Genomic DNA, 18,879 nt, shown 5'->3' on the forward strand with positions numbered 1-18,879 from the left:
GAAATGTCCTCAATTTCACACTTCTGTCCAGGAGGAATTCCAAAATGTCCTCCGTTTTGAGCATGAACATACATTTCTATGAGTATTTTCAGCTTTTATTTTCTGTCCAGGAGGAATACCAAAAGGTCCTCCATTTCGAGCATGGTTGGGAAGCATGAATTTACATTTCTTTTATTGTTTTCAGCTTTTGTTTTCCTTCCAGAAGAAATCCCAAAAGCTCCTTTATTTTGAGCATGGCTAAGAAGCAGGAATTTACATTTATACGAGTCTTTTCAGCTTTTATTTTCTTTCCAGGAGGAGTTCCAAAAGGCCCTCCATTTTGAGCATGACTAAGAAGCATGGATTTATCTTTATATAAGTATTTTGAGTTCTTATTTGGTCACGTCCTTCTTGAATCTCATCCATCCACCAGTGCCTTGTCCTCCTTTGCGAGGACATATCTGGTCACTGTGCCATCTTGCTCAACTCCCTTCCTTCCCACTCTCTGTAGAAACCAAAAACCATTTGCTGGTTGTACTGTTCAAAGGGGCCAAAGGGCAGGAAGGCCTTCGGTGTGAGAGAGGGAAAAGATGGTGGCAACTCTGTTCCTTCTACCTCAGAACGGGTTGGCCTACCCTTCCAGTGTTTCTAAGGCTGCAGAAGTAACCCACTTTGACACCACTTTAACTTCCCTGGCTCAGTGCTATGGACCTCTGGGATCTGTAGTTTTGCAAGGTAGCCCATAGCATGGAGTCATAAAGCAGTGTCAAAGGAATTAATACAGTTTGACATGGCTTTAATTGTCCTGTCTGAATGCTATGGAATCCTGGGATTTGTAGTTCTGTGAGGCATTTAGCCTTCTCTGTCAACAGCTCTGGTGCCACAACAAGCTACGAATCCCATGATTCCATAGGATGGAGCCATGGCAATTAAAGTGGTGTCAGACTATTAATTAGTTTGACCTCGCTTTCATTGCTACGGCTCTGTGCTATGGAATCCTGGGATTTGTGGTTTTGCAAGGTATTATTCCATCATCATGGTGTAGTGTTTTGAGTGCTGGACTACAACTCTGGAGACCAGGGTTCGAATCCTGGCTCGGCCATGTAAACCCACTGGGTGACCTTGGGCAAGTCACACTCTCTCGGCCTCAGAGGAAGACAAAGGCAACCACCCGCTCTGAACAAATCTTGCCAAAAAAAACCCCACAAACCTCACAAGGTTCGCTTTAGTTTAGGGTCGTCATAAGTCAGAAACAACTTGAAGGCACAACACAACACACGAATAATAATAATAATAATAATAATAAGGCTGTCAAGGTATTTTCTGACATGCCTTCCATGAATAATCTACTTGGTCTACCACTGATTCGGACTACTATACAGAACAGCCCAAGAAACCTATATCTCTTGATTGTTTTAAAATGGTATTTTTATTATTATTGGTATTATTATTATTTAATATGCAATAATTCTTGTACTGTTTTAGGAGGGAGGAGACACTGGGATGTATTTTTATGATGTATGGTGCATTTTATATTGTATTTTATGACTGTTGTGAGCCGCCTCGATCCTGTCGGAGAGGCGGGATAAAAATAAATAAATATCTATTATTATTATTATTATTATTATTGGTCCCAGCAGGGGACCTTCTGTATTTATATATTGCATTTTTATTATTTATTTTTAATTTATTATTTTATTTATATTTTATTTTTTATTATTATTATTATTATTGGTCCCAGGGGCATTTTATTTATTTCATTTTAAAATTTATTTATTTATATTAGCATCATCATCATCATCATCATCTATTGTGACAGGAAAGGCTAAATGTCTCTCAAAACTACATTTCCCACGATTCCCTAGCGCGCTGAGGTCACGGGGCAGTTGCAACGGTCTCAAACCGTCACTTGGACCGGAGGGAAGGAATCGCGATCATCCAATCAGAGAGGCCTCCCATCTCCCTTTCGAATCCGGGCGGGGCTATTGGTGGTGAGAGGGCGATGACGCTAAGGGCGAGGGAGTTCTGATTGGGCGAGGAGGCAGCGCGAGCATCCAATAGGCGGGCAGAGCGCCGGCAGCTGGGAAGAATGGAGTCTCAGCAGCAGCCACCGCCGCCGCCGCCGGAGTCCGAGCTGGAGGAGTCTCTGGTGGCGCCGCTGCTGGAGCTGGGCATCCCTGAGGCGGCGGCCCGGAGGGTGGGTCGGGGGCCTGGCGGCGGGCGGGAAGGAGGAGGAGGGCTTAGGCCGCGCGCTCATTCTCCTTCGTTCTCTCTCGCAGGCTTTGGCGCTCACTGGAGGCCGCTCGGCCGAGGCGGCGGCCCAGCTCTACTTCAGCAGCGGCCTCGACTCCCAGGTAGCCTCCTCTCCCTCCCTCCCTCTCCTCCTTCGTTTTGTGGCTTCTGCCTCCCCCCCGCACTAGTTCTGCCCCTCCCAAGTCTCCTCCTCCTCTTCCTCCTCCTCCTGGCACCCAGCGTGCTCCTGAGCATGTGCAGAGTGCAGCCCTCTTGTGGACCTGGGGAACAAACGTACTTGTAATTTAAAGGTATCTTTTTCATTTTGGTAGTGGCTGAGGTCACACTCATTACCAGGTGTGCTCCTGAGCATGTGCAGAGTGCCATTCTCCCTCTTGTGGAATTGGGGAGCAAATTTAATTGTCATTTAAAAGTATCATTTTAATTTTGCTGGTTGTTTAGGTCACACCAATTCCACACGAGGGAGGACTCTGCTCTGCACATGCTCAAAAGTGAATTTGTCTTTTAAAGGTGTCATTTTTAGCTTTGCCAGTTGTTTAAGTGACAAGGATGGCCACGCATGGTGGTCCTGAGCATGTGCAGAGTGTGGTCCTCCCTTCCACGCCAGCAGCTCCTTGTGGAATTGAGGAGCAAATTTAATTATCATTTGGAGGTGTCCTTTTAATTTTGCTACTAGTTTATATCAAGAGTCGGTGTGGGACTGTGGTCTGAGTGTTGGGCTGTGACTTTATAGAGACCAGAGTTTGAATCCCAGTTTGGCCATGGAAATCAGCTGGGTGACCCGAGCCAAGTAACACTCTCTCAACCTCCAAGGAAGGCAGTGGCAAATGTCCTCTGAAGAAACGTGCTAAGAAAACCCCATGAAATTTGCCTTATTATGGTCACTGTAAGTCAGAAATGACTTACAGCAACAAAGATGTTTATGTTGCCAAGCATGTTCTCGAACATGTGCAGCATGCAGTCCTCTCTCCACTCCAGCCCCTTGTGGAACTGGGGAACAAATTTAATTGTTAATTTAAAGGTATAATTTTAATTTTTGTTACTGATTTATGTCACAACTATTGCCAAGGATTCTCTTAAGCCTCAGCCTCTTGTGAAATTGGGGACCAAACTGATGAAACAGTGTTGTTGTTTTTTCTGGGCTGATGTTAAGTGCAGGTGTGTTGTCTGCCTTCAAGACCTTTCTGACCCAAGGGGATCCCACGATGGAGTTTTCCTGGCAAGATTTGTGCAGAGTGGTTTTTTGTGGTCACTCTTGAGTGAGTATTTATAGAAGGTACACAAAAATGTACTGAAAGTGAGAAAAGCAAACAACGGAGATCAAAAAACTACTCGTAATGTGTCATAAACCCAGAGTCAAGTCACATATGTACAGTTGTCTCTCCATATTCGCTAGGGTTAGGGGAACAAGACCCCCGTGAATATGGAAAACCCGCAAATAATAAAAACACCATGTTTTTACCTGAAGGACACCTCTCTAGGAATCTCTAGGTCCTCCAGTGCAACTCTGTGGTCAATGTCCAACATACACTGACCACTGAATGGCACTGGAGTAGCTACAAATAGTCTTTCATTGCAACTGTTAGTTAAAGTTGATCACAGAGTTGCACTGGAGAACCTAGACAGTCCTTGAGAGAACATATTAATGAAATCTGTGAATAATCAAATCTGCAAATATCAAAGCCGCAAATATGGAGGGATGACTGTAGTTTGAATCATAGAATTGGAAGGGACCCATCCTCAAGGGTCATCCAGTCCAACCCACTGCCATGCAGGAACACACAATCAAAGCACACCCTGTGAGTGACAGATGGCCATCCAGCCTCTGTTTACAGACCTCCGGAGAAAGCATATTTCACTGTTGAACAACTCTTACAGTCAGGAAGTTTGTTTTAGCGTTGAGCTGGAAGCTCTTTTCCTATAGCTTGCATCCATTGCTCCGTTCTTATTCTCTGGAGCAGCAGAAAACAAGCTTGCTCCATCCTCAATGTGACATCCCTTCAAATACTTGCAAAGGGCTATCATGTCACCTCTTAACCTTCTCTTCTCCAGGCTAAACATCCCCAGCTCCCTAAGTTTCCTCATAGGGCATGGTTTCCAGACCCTTCACCATTTTAGTCGCCCTCCTTTCGACATGCTGCAGTTTCTCCACATCCTTTTTAAATTGTGGTGCCCTGAACTGGACACAGTATTCTAGGTGGGACCTGACCAGAGCAGAATAGAGTGGCACTATTACTTCCCTTGATCTAGAGACTATACATCTATTGATGCACCCTAAAATGGCATTGGCCTTTTTAGCTGCCACATCACACTGTTCGCTCATGTTCAACTTGTCGTCTATTGGACTCCTAGATCCCTTTCACATGTAGTCTTGTTAAGCCAGGTGTCCCCCATCGCATTTCTGTGCATTTCATTTTTCTGCCTAAGTTCAGTACCTTACATTTCTCCATGTTGAAATTCAATTTCTTAGCTTTGGACCAGCTTTCTAATCTATGAAGGTTATCTTGAATTTTGATCCTGTCTTCTGGGTATTAGCTACTCCTCCTAATTTGGTGTCATCTTCAGATTTGATAAGCATGCCTTCTATTCTTTTATCCAAGTCATGATAAAGATGTTGAATAGCACTGGGCCCAGGACAGAGCCCTGTGGGACCCCACTGGTCACTTCTCTCCAGGATGAAAAGGAGCCATTGCTGAATACCCTTTGGGTTTGGCTGGTCAACTAATTACAAATCCATTTAACAGTTGCTTTGTCTAATCCACATTTTACAAGCTTGTTTGCAAGAATATCATGGGGCACTTTGTCAAAGTAGCCTTACTGAAATCAAAATATGCTATATCCACAGCATTCCCTTCATCTACCAAGCTGGTAATCCTATCAAAAAAAGAGATAAGATTTGTCTGGCATGACTTCTTTCTCTGAAACCCATGTTGACTTTGGTGATTATGGAATTGCCTTCTAGATGTTCACAGACTCTCTGTTTAATGATCTGCTCTAGAATCTTTCCTGGTATTGATGTCAGACTAACTGGACGATAATTGTTTGGATCCTCTTTTTTCCCCTTTTTGAAGATGGGGACACGGTTTGCCCTCCTCTAGTCTGCTGGGACTTCTCATGTTCTCCAGGAGTTTTCAAAGATCATTGCCAATGGCTCCAATATTACATTTACCAGTTCTTTTAGTACCCTTGGATGTAGTTCCTCAGGTCCTGGAGACTTATATTCATTTAGATTAACCAGGTATTCCTGTACTATCTCTTTACTTACGGTATTACGTGCTGAATTTCCTCTGTTGTGTCCTCTGCTCCATTTTCCTCAGGTTGAACACCCTTTTCTTTTTGTGAGAAGACTGAGAGAAAGAAAGTGTTGAGTAGCTTGTTGTTGTGTGCCTTCAAGTGATTTCTGACTTATGACAAGCCTAAAGCAAACCTATCATGGAATTACCTTGGCAAGATTTGTTCAGAGGGCTGTTTGCCTTTGCCTTCCTCTGAAACTCAGACAGTGTGACTCACCCAAGGTCACCCAGTGGGTTTCCATGGCCGAGTGGGGATTTGAACCCTGGTCCTCCAATGTCTTAGTCCAGTGATGGCAAACTTTTTAGAGATCAAGTGTCCAAACACAAAGGTGCTCCTGCACTGAGTGTTGCCCGGTGTCCGGGGGGGGGGGGGGACGGACAACCTCCGGGGCGGGGGGGCGGGACTTTCACCTTCTGGGGGTGAGACTTCCCTGAAGGCCCAGGATGGCCCGAAAGAGGAGGAACAGGTATGTTCCTCCTCCATCCGCCTCCTCCTGGGCCTTTAGCTGTCTCTCATGGTGTCACCCCTCTTCATTGACCTCCTCCCATACCACACTACACAGAATCCTTGTACTAATGTTTCTCATAAATCATAATTCCCATATATCCCTGAATTGTTGTTGCATAAACAACTAGTAAAATTAAAATTATACCTTTAAATGACAATATCATATGCACAAAATGAATGTATTTACATGTACCAGATAGATAGATTGCTGTAGTTGTTTCCGACTTATGACAACCCTAAGGCAAACCTATGACAGAGTTTTCTTGGCACGTTTCTTCAGAAGAGGTTTGCCATTGCTTTCCCCTGAGGCTGAGAGAGTGTGACTTGCCCAGGTCACCCAGGGAGGTTCATGGCCAGGAGAGGCATCAGTCCTACGCTCAAACCATTGTGCCATACTGGCTCTCAGATTTGCCTTAGGGCCATTATAAATTGGAAACCAGAAGGTGCACAACAACAACAAAGGGTCATTTTGTAATCATCTTTCTCACACATTCACTCAGATGTAGATTTACTTGGAATCCTAAAGGCTGATTTTAGGAGTTTCTACTAAGAACTAAAGCCAACTGTTTCCCTAACTGAAGCAAATGGTCTCATCCTGACATGGGGGAGCAGGGAATTTGTATGTGCTATGACACTCAAAACAGCAAAAACCAGGGGCTTCTGAGATCTTCTTTTCACCCCTGGCCTTTGTTTCTGACAGCCTCTTGAGAATCAACTGTCTCTTCTCTCCATGGGGAGAAATGCTTGTCCCTATCTCTGGTGAGACCTGATTAGCAAGTTCAGAATAGTCGCATGGTGTATTCAGCTTTGGAGGAACTAACTCATCCAGGAGAGAGATTGCAGCACAGATGAGCAAATCCACCTGCTCAGGGCCTGTTGTGTGTAAATAATATAGTTTGGGTTCACTTGTCTTTGAATTGTTCTCTCTGTTTAGCTGATAGCGCAGATTGTGTGTCAGATTAACCTTAGAGTTTTCCTTAGCTTATTTTTTATGGCAAAGCAGAATTCCAGCTTGATTGTCACTGAGGTTCAAGGATCAATTTATTTTTCATTTAAATTTTTAAAGCCTCCTTCTGAAGGAGCAGTGGGAACCTCTGGGCTGCACTGCAGAAATAATCCAGGTTGACACCACTTTAACTGCCATGGCACAGTGTAGTGGAATCCTGGGATTTGTAGTTTTGTGAGACATTTAGCCTTCTCTGTTAGAGAGCACCAAACTACAGTTCTCAGAATCCCATAGCATTGAGCCATGACAGTTAAAGTGGTCTCAACCTGGATTATTACCACAATGTGGATGCATCCTGGATGTTAATCCACACCTCTGAAAGTGGCAAAGGACCATAACTTAGTGGTACAGCACATGCTTGGCAGGGTGGAGCGGTCAGGTTCAGTGTCCAGGCTCTTCACCTAATGTTGGGAAGAAATCTTATTTCTAGAACTCCAAAGAAGTCCTGCCAGTCACTGTAGCAGACAAACCAGTGGTGTGACTTTGAATAAAGGCAGCTTCTTAAGCAGAATGGGCCATGGCACCATCAACTGAACAAAATGTCACTAGTTATTCAAAGATTTTGTTTATTTACTTTTTTATTCCACCTTTCAAGGTGATGCCTTTTCAGGGTGGTTTATTAAAATAAAAAATGTAAAACAATAGAAATTAAAATAACATCAGTATCATACGCCTTCCATTCCAATACATTGGCCTGTTACAGACTGCCAAAATAAAGCTGCTTCGAGTCTCTTTGGAGGTATGCTATTTAAATGATGCATGGGTCCTAAGAGTCCGGAGGTCGCACCAAAGCCACACTCCATTCCTAAGCGCTGGAGTCCAGCTTTGGTGCAGCTTCCGGATTCTTAGGGTGCATGCATCATTTAAACAGCATATCTCCAAAGAGACCCGAAGCAGCTTTATTTTGGCAGTCTGGAACAGGCCATTGAAAGTAAAAAACTAAATAAGGAAAAACTACATCTTATAAAACTCAGACAAGAATTAACATTCAGCTAAAAAAAAAAGACCGAAACATCGAGATCTTTAAAGCTCATTTTAAAAACAGTGAGAAGGGGAACTGGTCAGACATATCTTCTGTAGAAAGCCAGGCTGGGCCAGCACACACACAAAAAAGGCCTGTGCCTTTCCTATTGTACCCATCAGCCTGATGGACATTTTTCTGCAGGTAACAACCTGGATATCTGTGGCTGATCTAAAGCACCCATGTATATTTTAAAATATTTATTACATGCATCTTCTGACTTTCCTCAAAGGAGCTCAAGGTGCTGTAAATGGTCCCCTCCCCACATCCGCAACTCATTCTCATAGCAGCTTAGTAGCTTGGGCTGAGAGTTGGTGACTGATCCCTGGTTACCCAGTAAAGTCCCGAGTCTTAGACACACTGACCACTACATCACACTGGTTCATACAGTTCAGGTAAGTGATTGTACTACTGTGGGAAACTGACTTAGTATCAAACTCTCTTTCCAGGAGGAAGACGATGCACAAGGAAGCGGTTACTACAAAATGGTCTTTGTGGTTAACATGGATCTATCCATGGGAGCTGGAAAGGTAAAATTTTCAGTTATAATCGTTGTTATCCAGGGGTAGCAACTCTTTTAGCTCTTCAGTTGCTTTATAATTTCTACCATGAATCAGTAACCATGGATTGTAAGATGCTTTTGGGCAACAGCTCCCATCAGCCCTAACTAATAAGGGATTATGGGAGATGCAGTTCAAAACTGTCTGTATGGCCAGATTGCCCAAACCTGGTTTATATACAGTGGTGCCTCGGGTTACGAAATTAATTCGTTCCGCGGCTAATTTCGTAACCCGAAAAACCTTCGTAAGCCGAATTGCCATAGGCGCTAATGGGGAAAAAAGCCGCGAATCCCTATGGGATTTTTTCGTATCCCGAAAAATTCGTAACCTGGGTATTTCGTATCCCGAGGTACCACTGTAGTTCAGGGACCTGCACAAAGCTAAAGGAAAGTGAAAGCAACAGCACCCTTAATTGGGTTCATCTTTTATGATAAATATGTGGACTGAAGCACAGAAATTACTCTTGGGTATTGCTAAAAGAACCTCTAGTATTTATGATCCAAACATACAAACCTAGGGCCTGAACAGACAGGCCAAACTGAAGCTGCTTCGGGTCACTTTGGAGGTATGCTGTTTAAATGATACATGCATGTTAAGAGGCCAGAAGCTGTGCCAAAGCCATGCTCCAGTCGTTAGAACTGGAGCGTGGATTTGGTGTTGCTTCCGCCTCTTAGGATGCATGCAACGTTTAAACAGTATACCTCCAAAGTGACCTGAAGCAGCTGTATTTTGGCCTGTCTGTTCAGGCCCTTAATTGCCTTGTAATTTCAAGAAATTACTTGCCAAAATATATCCTGTCATCAGGGCTTGGGGAAGAAAAAAACTTTTGGACTACGTGTAGCCAACCTGAACATACACGTGGCAGATTCTGGTTGTTGTAGTCCCAGATGGTAACTTTTCCAAGCTCTCCCTCCAGGTAATGGCATTTTCCTTCTGTAGCCACACCTCTGTTGCTGCAGATGTATGTGGTTATTTTGAGAAAAGCAGTGTAGCAAAATTAATTCCTTGATTATTTTGAATTTTTTTCTCCACAGGTCATCTATGTTAACCTTTTGCACAGTAGAGAAGTGAAAAACTTTTAAAAGTGTTCATCATGAGGGACCTTTTCCTATAGTCAAGTCTCCAAGCAGAATCCAGAAATGTAGGGAGCTGTGTAGATCCATATCGACACACTAGTTCACATATCTTACTTTTCTGCCAGGGGCAGGTCATTTGTAAAGTTAGGTCACAATTCTATATCATGGTCTACGTTGCTTAATTGTACATATGATTAGCTATGTAGAAGTGCTCAGGATCTCTCTGAGTAGTAATGTCACAACAACCCCTTGTTGCATATGAACGTTATGAAACTGTTTTATTCTGTTTCCTACGGATGTAAGTCCACTTACAAAGATGTAAGTCCCTTACTGAATTCGGGTCCTGGTTGCTCAGAATTGGCCATTCATAACCAAAGCATTCCCAAACACCATTGCATTTCAACAGAAAAAGCTCAATAGTAGTATGCTATAGCTGGGGAAATTTGTTTTCCACTCAATTCATGTGTGGCCAAGCCAGTAGCATTTTCCATCCAGCTGAGCTCAGAAAAAAGTAGGAAGACATTATCATCCATGCTAATAAAAAATAATAATCCTGGAATTTTCTTCCAGTTCATGCAAAGTAGCATATGTAGCTCTCCTCTTTCCCCGCTTTATCGTCACAATAACAACAACAGCCCTGTGAGGTCTATTAAGCTGAAAGAGAGTCACTGGTCTAAAGGTCACCCAGTAAACTTGATGGTTCAGTTTGGGCCCACATTAGCAGCAGAAACAGCAAAGAGTCTCGATTGCATCTTTAATAAATTCATGATTGTATCAGCTTTCATGAAGGCTGTATGTGTCATTTTCCCAGTGTTTCTCCTTGCAGATTGCTGCTCAGGTGGGACACGCAGCCATTGGCCTCTTCCAGCTGATGCAAGAGAAGCCTAGTCAGAGGGACATAATCAACCAGTGGGATGAACATGGGTAAGCAAGCTAGGCACTCACAGTGGGGCACAAGGAGGAAGGGAGCTCAAAAACTTGTTATGCTGCTGGGTGATGTGGCTTGGACAACCTTCAGGAGAACCTTCTCTCACAGAGGGAAACCTCTTTCACCCTGAGGGCCAGATTCAGTTTCAGTGAAATTCTTGGGGGTTGCATTCCAGTGATGGCAGAGCCAAAAGCAAAAGGATGGGACCAAATCTTGCAGCATATTTTGGCTTAAAACTCTTATTGCCCATAATTAAGCCTTAAGAGAGGCATTTCAATCATTTAGAATTGGAGGAAAGCCCACAAAAGGTGATGTCATCGGGAAGTTTGGCTATAAAGGGAATTCCAGGAAGAACTCGGAGGCATTGGAACTGGATCAGGGGCCTGTGGTTCCCTACTTCTGTTCTAAACCCTAATGTCAGGATCCTGACTTTGCTTCCCATTCAGCTCATGAAGGGCTCCCACCCTGGGTGCTCCTGCCAGCAGAGGGAGGTGGGAGTGACTTTCACTGAATTTCTCCTTGCCCTTGTGCTGCCTGCCAAGAAATCTGTTATGGAATGCTGGGGAACCTCTGGAAAAGGGGCTTGAGGAGAAAGGGAGGAATCTGCAAAAATTGAGTCGGCTGGTGAGTTCCTCTTAGTTCTATCCACAAGAAGGAGACTTTTTCTGTCGAAGCTTAGCAAGGTTTTAAGTCTGTGTCAGTGTGACACCATGTCTATTGGAAGGGTTCACTTAGAAGAAAGCCAGGCTTATTTTTGCTCACTTCAGAAACAGATTTCCAGGTCCCAGAACAGGCACAGAAAATCTATGGCCCCATTACAAAATGATGTTGTTTTAGTACAGTTCACATCATACCAGGCCATTGGCTCCTCTAATTAGGACATTTGGGAGTTGATGTCACAGAATCTCCACTTTTGGCCTCCAAAGGAATTTCTTGTGTCCAGGGGTCTCCTTTGTCACAACTCTGGGTGAAGGGACAGTGCTTTGTTTGGAGGGGATCTGACATGCAAGCTTGCTTTGCCCTTTTTAGTGCCAAGAAAGTTGTACTTCAGGGATCCAATACTGACCAATTGCTGGAGCTGCATGCCTTAGCCCTGAGCCTGGAACTGCCAACGTACCTAGTGCAAGATGCAGGGAGAACCCAGGTAAATTGGTCAGATACTCTAACCGTTTATTGTTCTCTGGGGTATTATCTTGAGCTCAGGAAATACACCTAGTTCTTGCTTTCTGCAAGAACTCAAGCAGTACTGATGATAGTGCTGATCTGTTTCAGTGCTTATGAATGAAGAAATTTTTGTATATACTCATGTTAATCATTTTATGCACATATATATAAACCTGGAATTCTGTTAAGTGCTTGTAAAAGAAGACAGTTCATAGATCAGGGTCAAAAATTGCTCAGTACTGGATGTAGAAGTTTTAGCATTATAATGCTTTTTCTAGGTCAGTAGTTCAGACTAGTTTCGTTATTTTAAAAAGATCCATTTAAAAAAAATACAAAAATAAGGATATTGGTATTATTATTATTATTATTATTATTATTATTATTATTATTATTAACCTTTATTTATAAAGCGCTGTAAATTTACACAGCGCTGTACATACAATCTTTTAGTCAGACGGTTCCCTGCCCTCAGGCTTATACTTTTGGAGACTAGCTATTTTATTCATGTTGTTAACCAAAACTTCAAAAATGCCTTTCCATTTTTACATTTTAAAAAGAGTTCTACTAGGTGATATCAGATGCTGAAGTCTACAACTAGCTATGCAGCTACAACCTTGTAGATACTATCTCTACAAGCAGAAAGCCACAAATGGCAATGCTTTTTCAATTTAGCCAGATTTTGGAAATTGTATTTTTTTTAAAAAAATTCAGATTTTGATTTTTAGAGTCCCAACCTTTGAGACATTATTAACATATATTGGGTCTTCTGTAGACAAATGCTTAAGGAGGTAATTCTTGACCTCTCATAACTGAAATAAATAAGAAAGCTGCTGTTCATTTTTTGCATGAATATTTCAGTAAGAACTATGGCAGGCGTGGAAAAGTCATGGCTCTCTAGATGTTTGCTTTCAACTCTCATCAACCCCAACTACCATCAGCATTGGTTTGGGGATGTGGGGAACTGTTGTCTGACAGCTTTAACAGGTGTGGAGAACACTACTTATCTCACAACTTTTGCTACGTGTGATAACTGACTTCTGATTAACCCACCCCTGCCACCTTTTGTGAACAAAACCCAGCTTAAACAGTTGCCGTTATCTCTAGTAGCAATCACCTTTATGACTCTTTTTGTACAGATTCCTTTCCAGTCCCCCTAGTCTCCAAAAACTGCACCCACAATTGTACTACTGCTGCCAGCTCATACTGTGCCTAACCTTATTGATAAGCTGCTCTCAGTGTAGTGACCCCTAAAGTCATGTGCAGAAGCAAAATGTTTATTTAACAGAAAATAATGAAACTATTCAGTTACTTGAGGTTCAAACACAAGTGGTTACAACACAGTGTTTTAGTTTAGTTGTTACAATTGTGTACATGATTATATACCTATTCTAATGAGCCTTCCTCAAACATACCTCGCAGATTCCACTCTTTAATCAACTGACCCCTGACTGTATTAATTGAACTACAGGTTGAGTCTCCCTTGGTGTACTGGTTTGAGCATTAGACTGTGACTGGAGACCAGGGTTCAAATCCTTGCTCAGCCATGGAAACGCAATGGGTGATCTTGGCTAGGTCACATGCTCTCAGGGGAGGGCAATGGCAAACTCCCTCTGAACAAATCCTGCAAGGAAAACACCGGGATATGTCTGCCTTAGGCTCACAGTAAGTCGGAACTGACTTGAAGGTACACAGTTCACACAATGAGATACCTTGGAGATGGGATGCAAGTCTAAACATGACATTCATTTGTTTATTATACACCTTATACATAATAGGCTGAAGGAAATTTTATACACAATATTTTAAATAATTTTGTGCATGAAACAAAATTTGCGCACACTCAGCCGTTAGAAAGCAAATGTATTCACCCATGAAAATGGTTTTGGTTTTTGGAGAATTTTAAATTTTGGAATTCTGGATAAGAGGGCTCAAACTGTATTTGCTTTAGCTCCTCTTTTGCACTCATATCCTGAACAAACTTAATTCTGATATAATCTGACTATTCTAACAACTATCCCTGCTCTAACGCCTAACTCTTAACTAATCAATTCATTTCTCTCTAACTCTGCCATAACTGCACAGCCTTTAAAAGTACAATTTAAATGCTGAAGCAATCACAAGTCTGCAATGCCCTTCTCCCTCCCAGCAAACCACTTACCTTAATATCTAATACACACGCAATACTTAACCTTATTTCCTTTAATATACATGCAATAACACATATACAGAAGTCCAGAAAATCAGAGAGGGTCACACATTCCCCAATGCTGAGCTATAGACTTTAGAGTCCCAGTTGCTAGTCTCTATTTAAGTATTTCTGTCTCGCCTCCCAACCCACAAGGGCTGCCCACATTCTGAAGCAACACATAAAAACAATAAAAAGAATTTTTTTTTTTGTACTTTCAAGTCACTTCTGACTTATGGTGACCCTATCATGGTCTTTTCTTCGCATGTTTCTTCAGTGTGAGTTTGCCATTGCCTTCCTCTGAGGCTGAGAGAGTGCCCAAGGTACACTACATCACACAGTCTCCCTTCCTGTTTCAGGTTCCGGCTGGATCACACACCGTCCTGGCCATTGTGGGAGAAGAAGAGATGGTGAATCAAGTGACTGGGCAGCTCAAACTGCTGAACTGAGGAGTGCTTTAGAGCTTGGCTCTGTCACCATGGCATGGGAGTTCCTGGGCAAGCCATTGTGTGTATATTTGTGTGTTTCGGGGGATGAGGCAGCTCCTGCCGCCAACCACTCAAGGCCCATCTGGGCAGCATGGAGAAACCAAAAGGGGTAGCTTTCCTTTATAAGAGGGTGCCCTCTTTTTAGGAGGCGGAGGCTGTACAGTTCGACTGCAGTGGGATTTCTAGGGTACACCCTAGTGGCTCTGTGAGAGGATGGATTTGTATTTCCTGTACCACTTTAGAAACCAGGTGAAATTCCATGCAGGCATTCCCTGGGTTTTTGTTTGTTTTGTTTCTGGCACTGTGGCAAAGCCATAGAAGGCTCATCTAGTGTTAATACCTCATGGCAGGAGGATATGATGTACCTAAGCATCCCTGACATGTGTCTGTCTTGTCTTGTGGCAGTATGGTTGCAGGAACTGATCGAAGATCCAGCAGCCCCTCCAGACAGCTTATTCTGCTGCTGAATTGTTTTTAACTGCTTAAGGAAACTATAGTTTTCCTGGTGTTTAGTCAAAAAGTCCACCTTGTAGTAGTTGAAATCCCTTGTATCTTACTCTGCCCCTCTTTGTGGATTGTCTCCTTTCTCATGATATCCTTTCCAAATAGCTTTAAACTGTTGGATTTTAATTGTTGTACTAGTACCGTATTCTCATTTCTCCAGTCAGTGGATAAACATTGAATTAGGAAATTGTTGTGCTGGCCACAGCCAAGAATAAGATATTGTTTAGTAGAAACTGGGAGGGTTGGAAGGAGAGGTAGACAATGTGTGGTCCTCTAGATGCTATTAAACTGGAACTCCCATCAGCCTTACTCAGCATTGCCAGTGGTGAGAGATGATGGGTAGTACATCTGAACATCTGGAGAGTGCCAAGTTGCCTATTTCTGCTTTAAAGCAACAGGATGAGGAGGATGGATTATAGTGGAAGACTGCTGCAGAGAAGGCAACTTTGTTGATTTTCCTGAGGCAGTCCTTCCCTCTTCTCTTTGCTCATTTAAAACACAATTTGAATGCTTACACATAATGGGACACAATTACTCTGCCCAAAAAAGTCTTTTAGGAAGAATCACAAAACAAGGAAGGGAGTAGAGCAGTTTGCCTATGATTGTTGCTTCATAGATACAAGCCAGCATGTCTGTGCCACACTTTGCCCCCACCCCAATACTGGTGTGATGGTCAAGTGGAATTGCAAAAGTGCCATTTTGAAAGCTGAGGAAGTTAAAAAACATTAAGCAAATCTTAATGTTTTTATTCATAAAGAGTGGTGGGGTAACTGTGGCCCTACATTTGTTGAAAGACTATATTGCCCATCAGCCTCATCCACCACACCCAGTGGCCAAGCATGGTGGGAGTGGTTGTCCAAAACAACTAGAGGGATACAAATTGCTAGCCAGTGCATGTCTCTAGAGTATTGTTTGTGCCACACTTTCTGAAATAATATATATTGAGAGCAGGAGGCCTGTAGTAATACACTAGATGAGTGGCAGTAGCTGGATGTTAATCCGGGTCTTTTTGTAACTGTTTTTCTGTCCATTGAACTAGTTGCCATTAATATTTCCAAGCCTCACCTTTAATGCAACTTGTAACATACAGCCCTTTGCTTTGTCCATTTTCCTCTTAATTTTTCTTCTAGTTATTGCTAAAGAACCCAAAGATGGCTGTTTTAGATTTCTGGTAATGCTGCAATGGAGACAGGTTGCAATTTTGCAGGAAAATCTAAGTCAGCATTATTCAGTCTTGTTTGTGTTTTTTAACTCACTTTCACAAGGTTTGGCCATAATGGGTGCAGATGATAATGATAGTTTAACACATCTAGGGGTGGTATCTGCATTGTAGAAAATAATTTAGTTTGACACCACATTAACTTCCATGGCTCCATCCTACACAAGCCTGGGATTTGTCATTTTGTGAGGCACTAGCACACTTGGCTGGCAAGGTTAAACTTTTTGCAAAACTATAGATCTCAGGATTCCATAGAATGGAGTTCCAGCACTTAAAGTAGTGCCATCTACATTATCTCTACAGTATAGTTGCACACTGGATTGGAGAAGGCTGCCTTGGGACATAGAGTGAGGTCATTGACTCAGCAGGTGGAAATCAATATCTTGACCATGGCTGGCTGCCTAAAAATTGTTTGGAACTAAAAACTGCAGATAACTGATACTGTATGATGGGTTTTGCCAGTGTTTCTTGGCAGACCTTCTGCATCTTTTAACCACCTACCTGAAATTCAGCATGTGGATGGGAGAACAAAAGCTTTACATTCCTAACTTTGCATTCATGGAATTATTTAAAAATATAGGCCACACTTAGTGTTCCCTGCAACATACCATGTTCTGTGTTATGATTTAAAGAAAAACATATCATATAGGCTCTGGATTTAAGACAAACCTCTTTTTGAAATTTTTTCTAATGTAGCTTCAGTAATTACCTGTGAGTGGGCCATAGAGCTAAAAAAAATGGAACTTTGCAACATTACGACTTGCATAGGAAAGATTACAGTTGTCCTTCGAATCCACAAATTCAATCATTTGTGGATTGTCACATCCTAGATAAGTACATGGCAGTGACATGAATACGCTGAAGTATGTGGGTTCATGACACTGCCATTTAATATGGGTCCTGTTAGCCTCATTTTTTGCATTCACAGGGGTCCCATTGTGCAAAGCATGACACAGTGCTATGACTAGGCTACATAGTCTGCCCCTCTTTAACAGGTCACAGCATGTTATGCAGGAGGAATTTGTCATCCAACTATATTGCATTCAATATAGTTCCTGGTATACCAGTTGTTGCTGATGGGGGATAATGGGAATTGTTCAACAAGGGAGCAATTGGGGGGAAGGGTGTAACAAAGGCATTTGTTAGCCTGTTTCTACCCTAGGAGAGAACACTGTGTGGTCCTCTACATGTCCTGTCCTCTGCTATGCTGGTGAAGGCCGATGGGAGCTATAGTTAGCAACATCCAGACGGCTACACTGTTCCTACCCCTGCTCTAACCCCCACCTTTTTGGTAAAGTGTTTCCTAAGAACATGACACAAATTACTGGCAGAAGCCCATATCACAGACAGACCCAGAAGACAAAAAACTGCAGCTAGGTTAAGAGCCTCTTGGAATAAAAGGCAACACAGTGTTTACAAGCTGAGTCATAAACCCCCTGATGGTGTGGAGTGACTGATAATGCAAGGCCCCGCTGGTGGGTGTACAATTTACGAAGTTTTATGTAGCAGCAAAGTAAAGAAACAAATTACCATGGGTCTTTTGAGCTGGTGAATTTTGGTGCTTCAAGCCCTGACAGAGCAAGCTGCTCGTTCACGCTCCATATTACCAGGCATTTAAGGGTTTATGAACGTGAAAACAAGCTGGCAGGCAGAAGACAGCAAGCTTTGCACAAATGTGGAAAGAACAACATTAAGTCAAGGTTTAGGTGTTTTGGGTTTTTCTGGTCTGGGATCCCATCTGTGGTGTAAGTTCTATTAATGAATGGGGATAAAACAAATGTTCAGCCAGATCTTGTTTTCGTAACAGTAAAGGTGTTTTTTTTTTTTTTTTTTTGCTAAAGTGAAAATGAGACTTAACTTATGTAAGATTTCAGCCTAAACGCAGGGATAGGAATCTGCTGCCATGCAGATGTTGTTGGACTGTAACCCCTAACAGCCCTCACCAGTGGAGAAGAGCACTGAGAGCTGCAGTGCTGCAACATCTGGACACCCAAACATTGTTTACCCTGGCCTTAATACAGTGATTATGGCTCTCCTTCTCTGGCCGCTTTTTTGTTTCTACAGCAGAGGTCCCGTCTCCCACACGTCCCTGTTCCCTCAAGCACTGTGTTTAACATTTAGTTGGTATGAAACAGGGAATATGTTGCCGTCCCCAAACTGTTTTGGGACTACATTGAGCGCTTGATGGGAAGATGATACTGCATTAATTAGTCTTCATAGGCTGCTGCTCTGCCTGCAGCTTCAGTTCTGATATACTATAGATAAATTGCAGAGCCTGGAAAAGTGATTTTGTTGGACTACAAGTATAGATTTGCTGGGCATTGTAGTCAAAAAAGGAACTTTTCTTTAGCACTGGTAAGGTGAAGAGATGGGTGGTATTGCACAGTGAATCAGGCATTTTTTTCAAAGTTTGCTAAATATGGCTTGCCAAAAATGTTTGTGTAACCCTTGAGTCTGCATCCAATATTGGGAAACCAGACTACCATATGTTTAACTGGATCTGTTCACAGTCTTGCTCCTTGCCTCTCCTCTCTGTATACCTTTCCTCTGTTTGTCACTTTGTCCAAATTCTGATAGCAGCTTCTTGGGGGGCGTGGAACTGTATTTTTTCTTACCAAACTCTGTAAGAGGTTCTTGTATATGGAAAGTGCGGTATAAATAATAATTAAAATGTATGCAAGCTTCCAGAGGGTGC

At 42.6% G+C, this 18,879-nt stretch overlaps 1 protein-coding gene across 1 annotated transcript; it reads left to right on the forward strand.

Moving 5' to 3' along the window:
- The first annotated feature begins 1,901 nt into the window (after positions 1-1,901).
- Positions 1,902-18,869, forward strand: LOC121922598 (probable peptidyl-tRNA hydrolase 2). The gene is made up of 6 exons (XM_042452215.1): positions 1,902-2,176; positions 2,259-2,333; positions 8,510-8,590; positions 10,523-10,620; positions 11,654-11,768; positions 14,333-18,869. The coding sequence occupies exons 1-6, from the start codon at positions 2,069-2,071 to the stop codon at positions 14,420-14,422; spliced, it is 567 nt and encodes a 188-aa protein (XP_042308149.1). The 5' UTR covers positions 1,902-2,068; the 3' UTR covers positions 14,423-18,869.
- Positions 18,870-18,879: the final 10 nt, after the last annotated feature.

This window comes from Sceloporus undulatus, chromosome 2 (assembly GCF_019175285.1).
Source record: "Sceloporus undulatus isolate JIND9_A2432 ecotype Alabama chromosome 2, SceUnd_v1.1, whole genome shotgun sequence".
Taxonomy (NCBI): domain Eukaryota; kingdom Metazoa; phylum Chordata; class Lepidosauria; order Squamata; family Phrynosomatidae; genus Sceloporus; species Sceloporus undulatus.

What these genes read in the sequence shown, in the direction of transcription:
- LOC121922598 (XM_042452215.1), top strand. Translation starts at nt 2,069, where the DNA reads ATGGAGTCTCAGCAGCAGCCACCGCCGCCGCCGCCGGAGTCCGAGCTG. An exon ending in AACCAGTGGGATGAACATGG is followed by an intron (nt 10,621 to 11,653) that starts GTAAGCAAGCTA and finishes TGCCCTTTTTAG; the next exon opens with TGCCAAGAAAGTTGTACTTC. An exon ending in AAGATGCAGGGAGAACCCAG is followed by an intron (nt 11,769 to 14,332) that starts GTAAATTGGTCA and finishes TTCCTGTTTCAG; the next exon opens with GTTCCGGCTGGATCACACAC.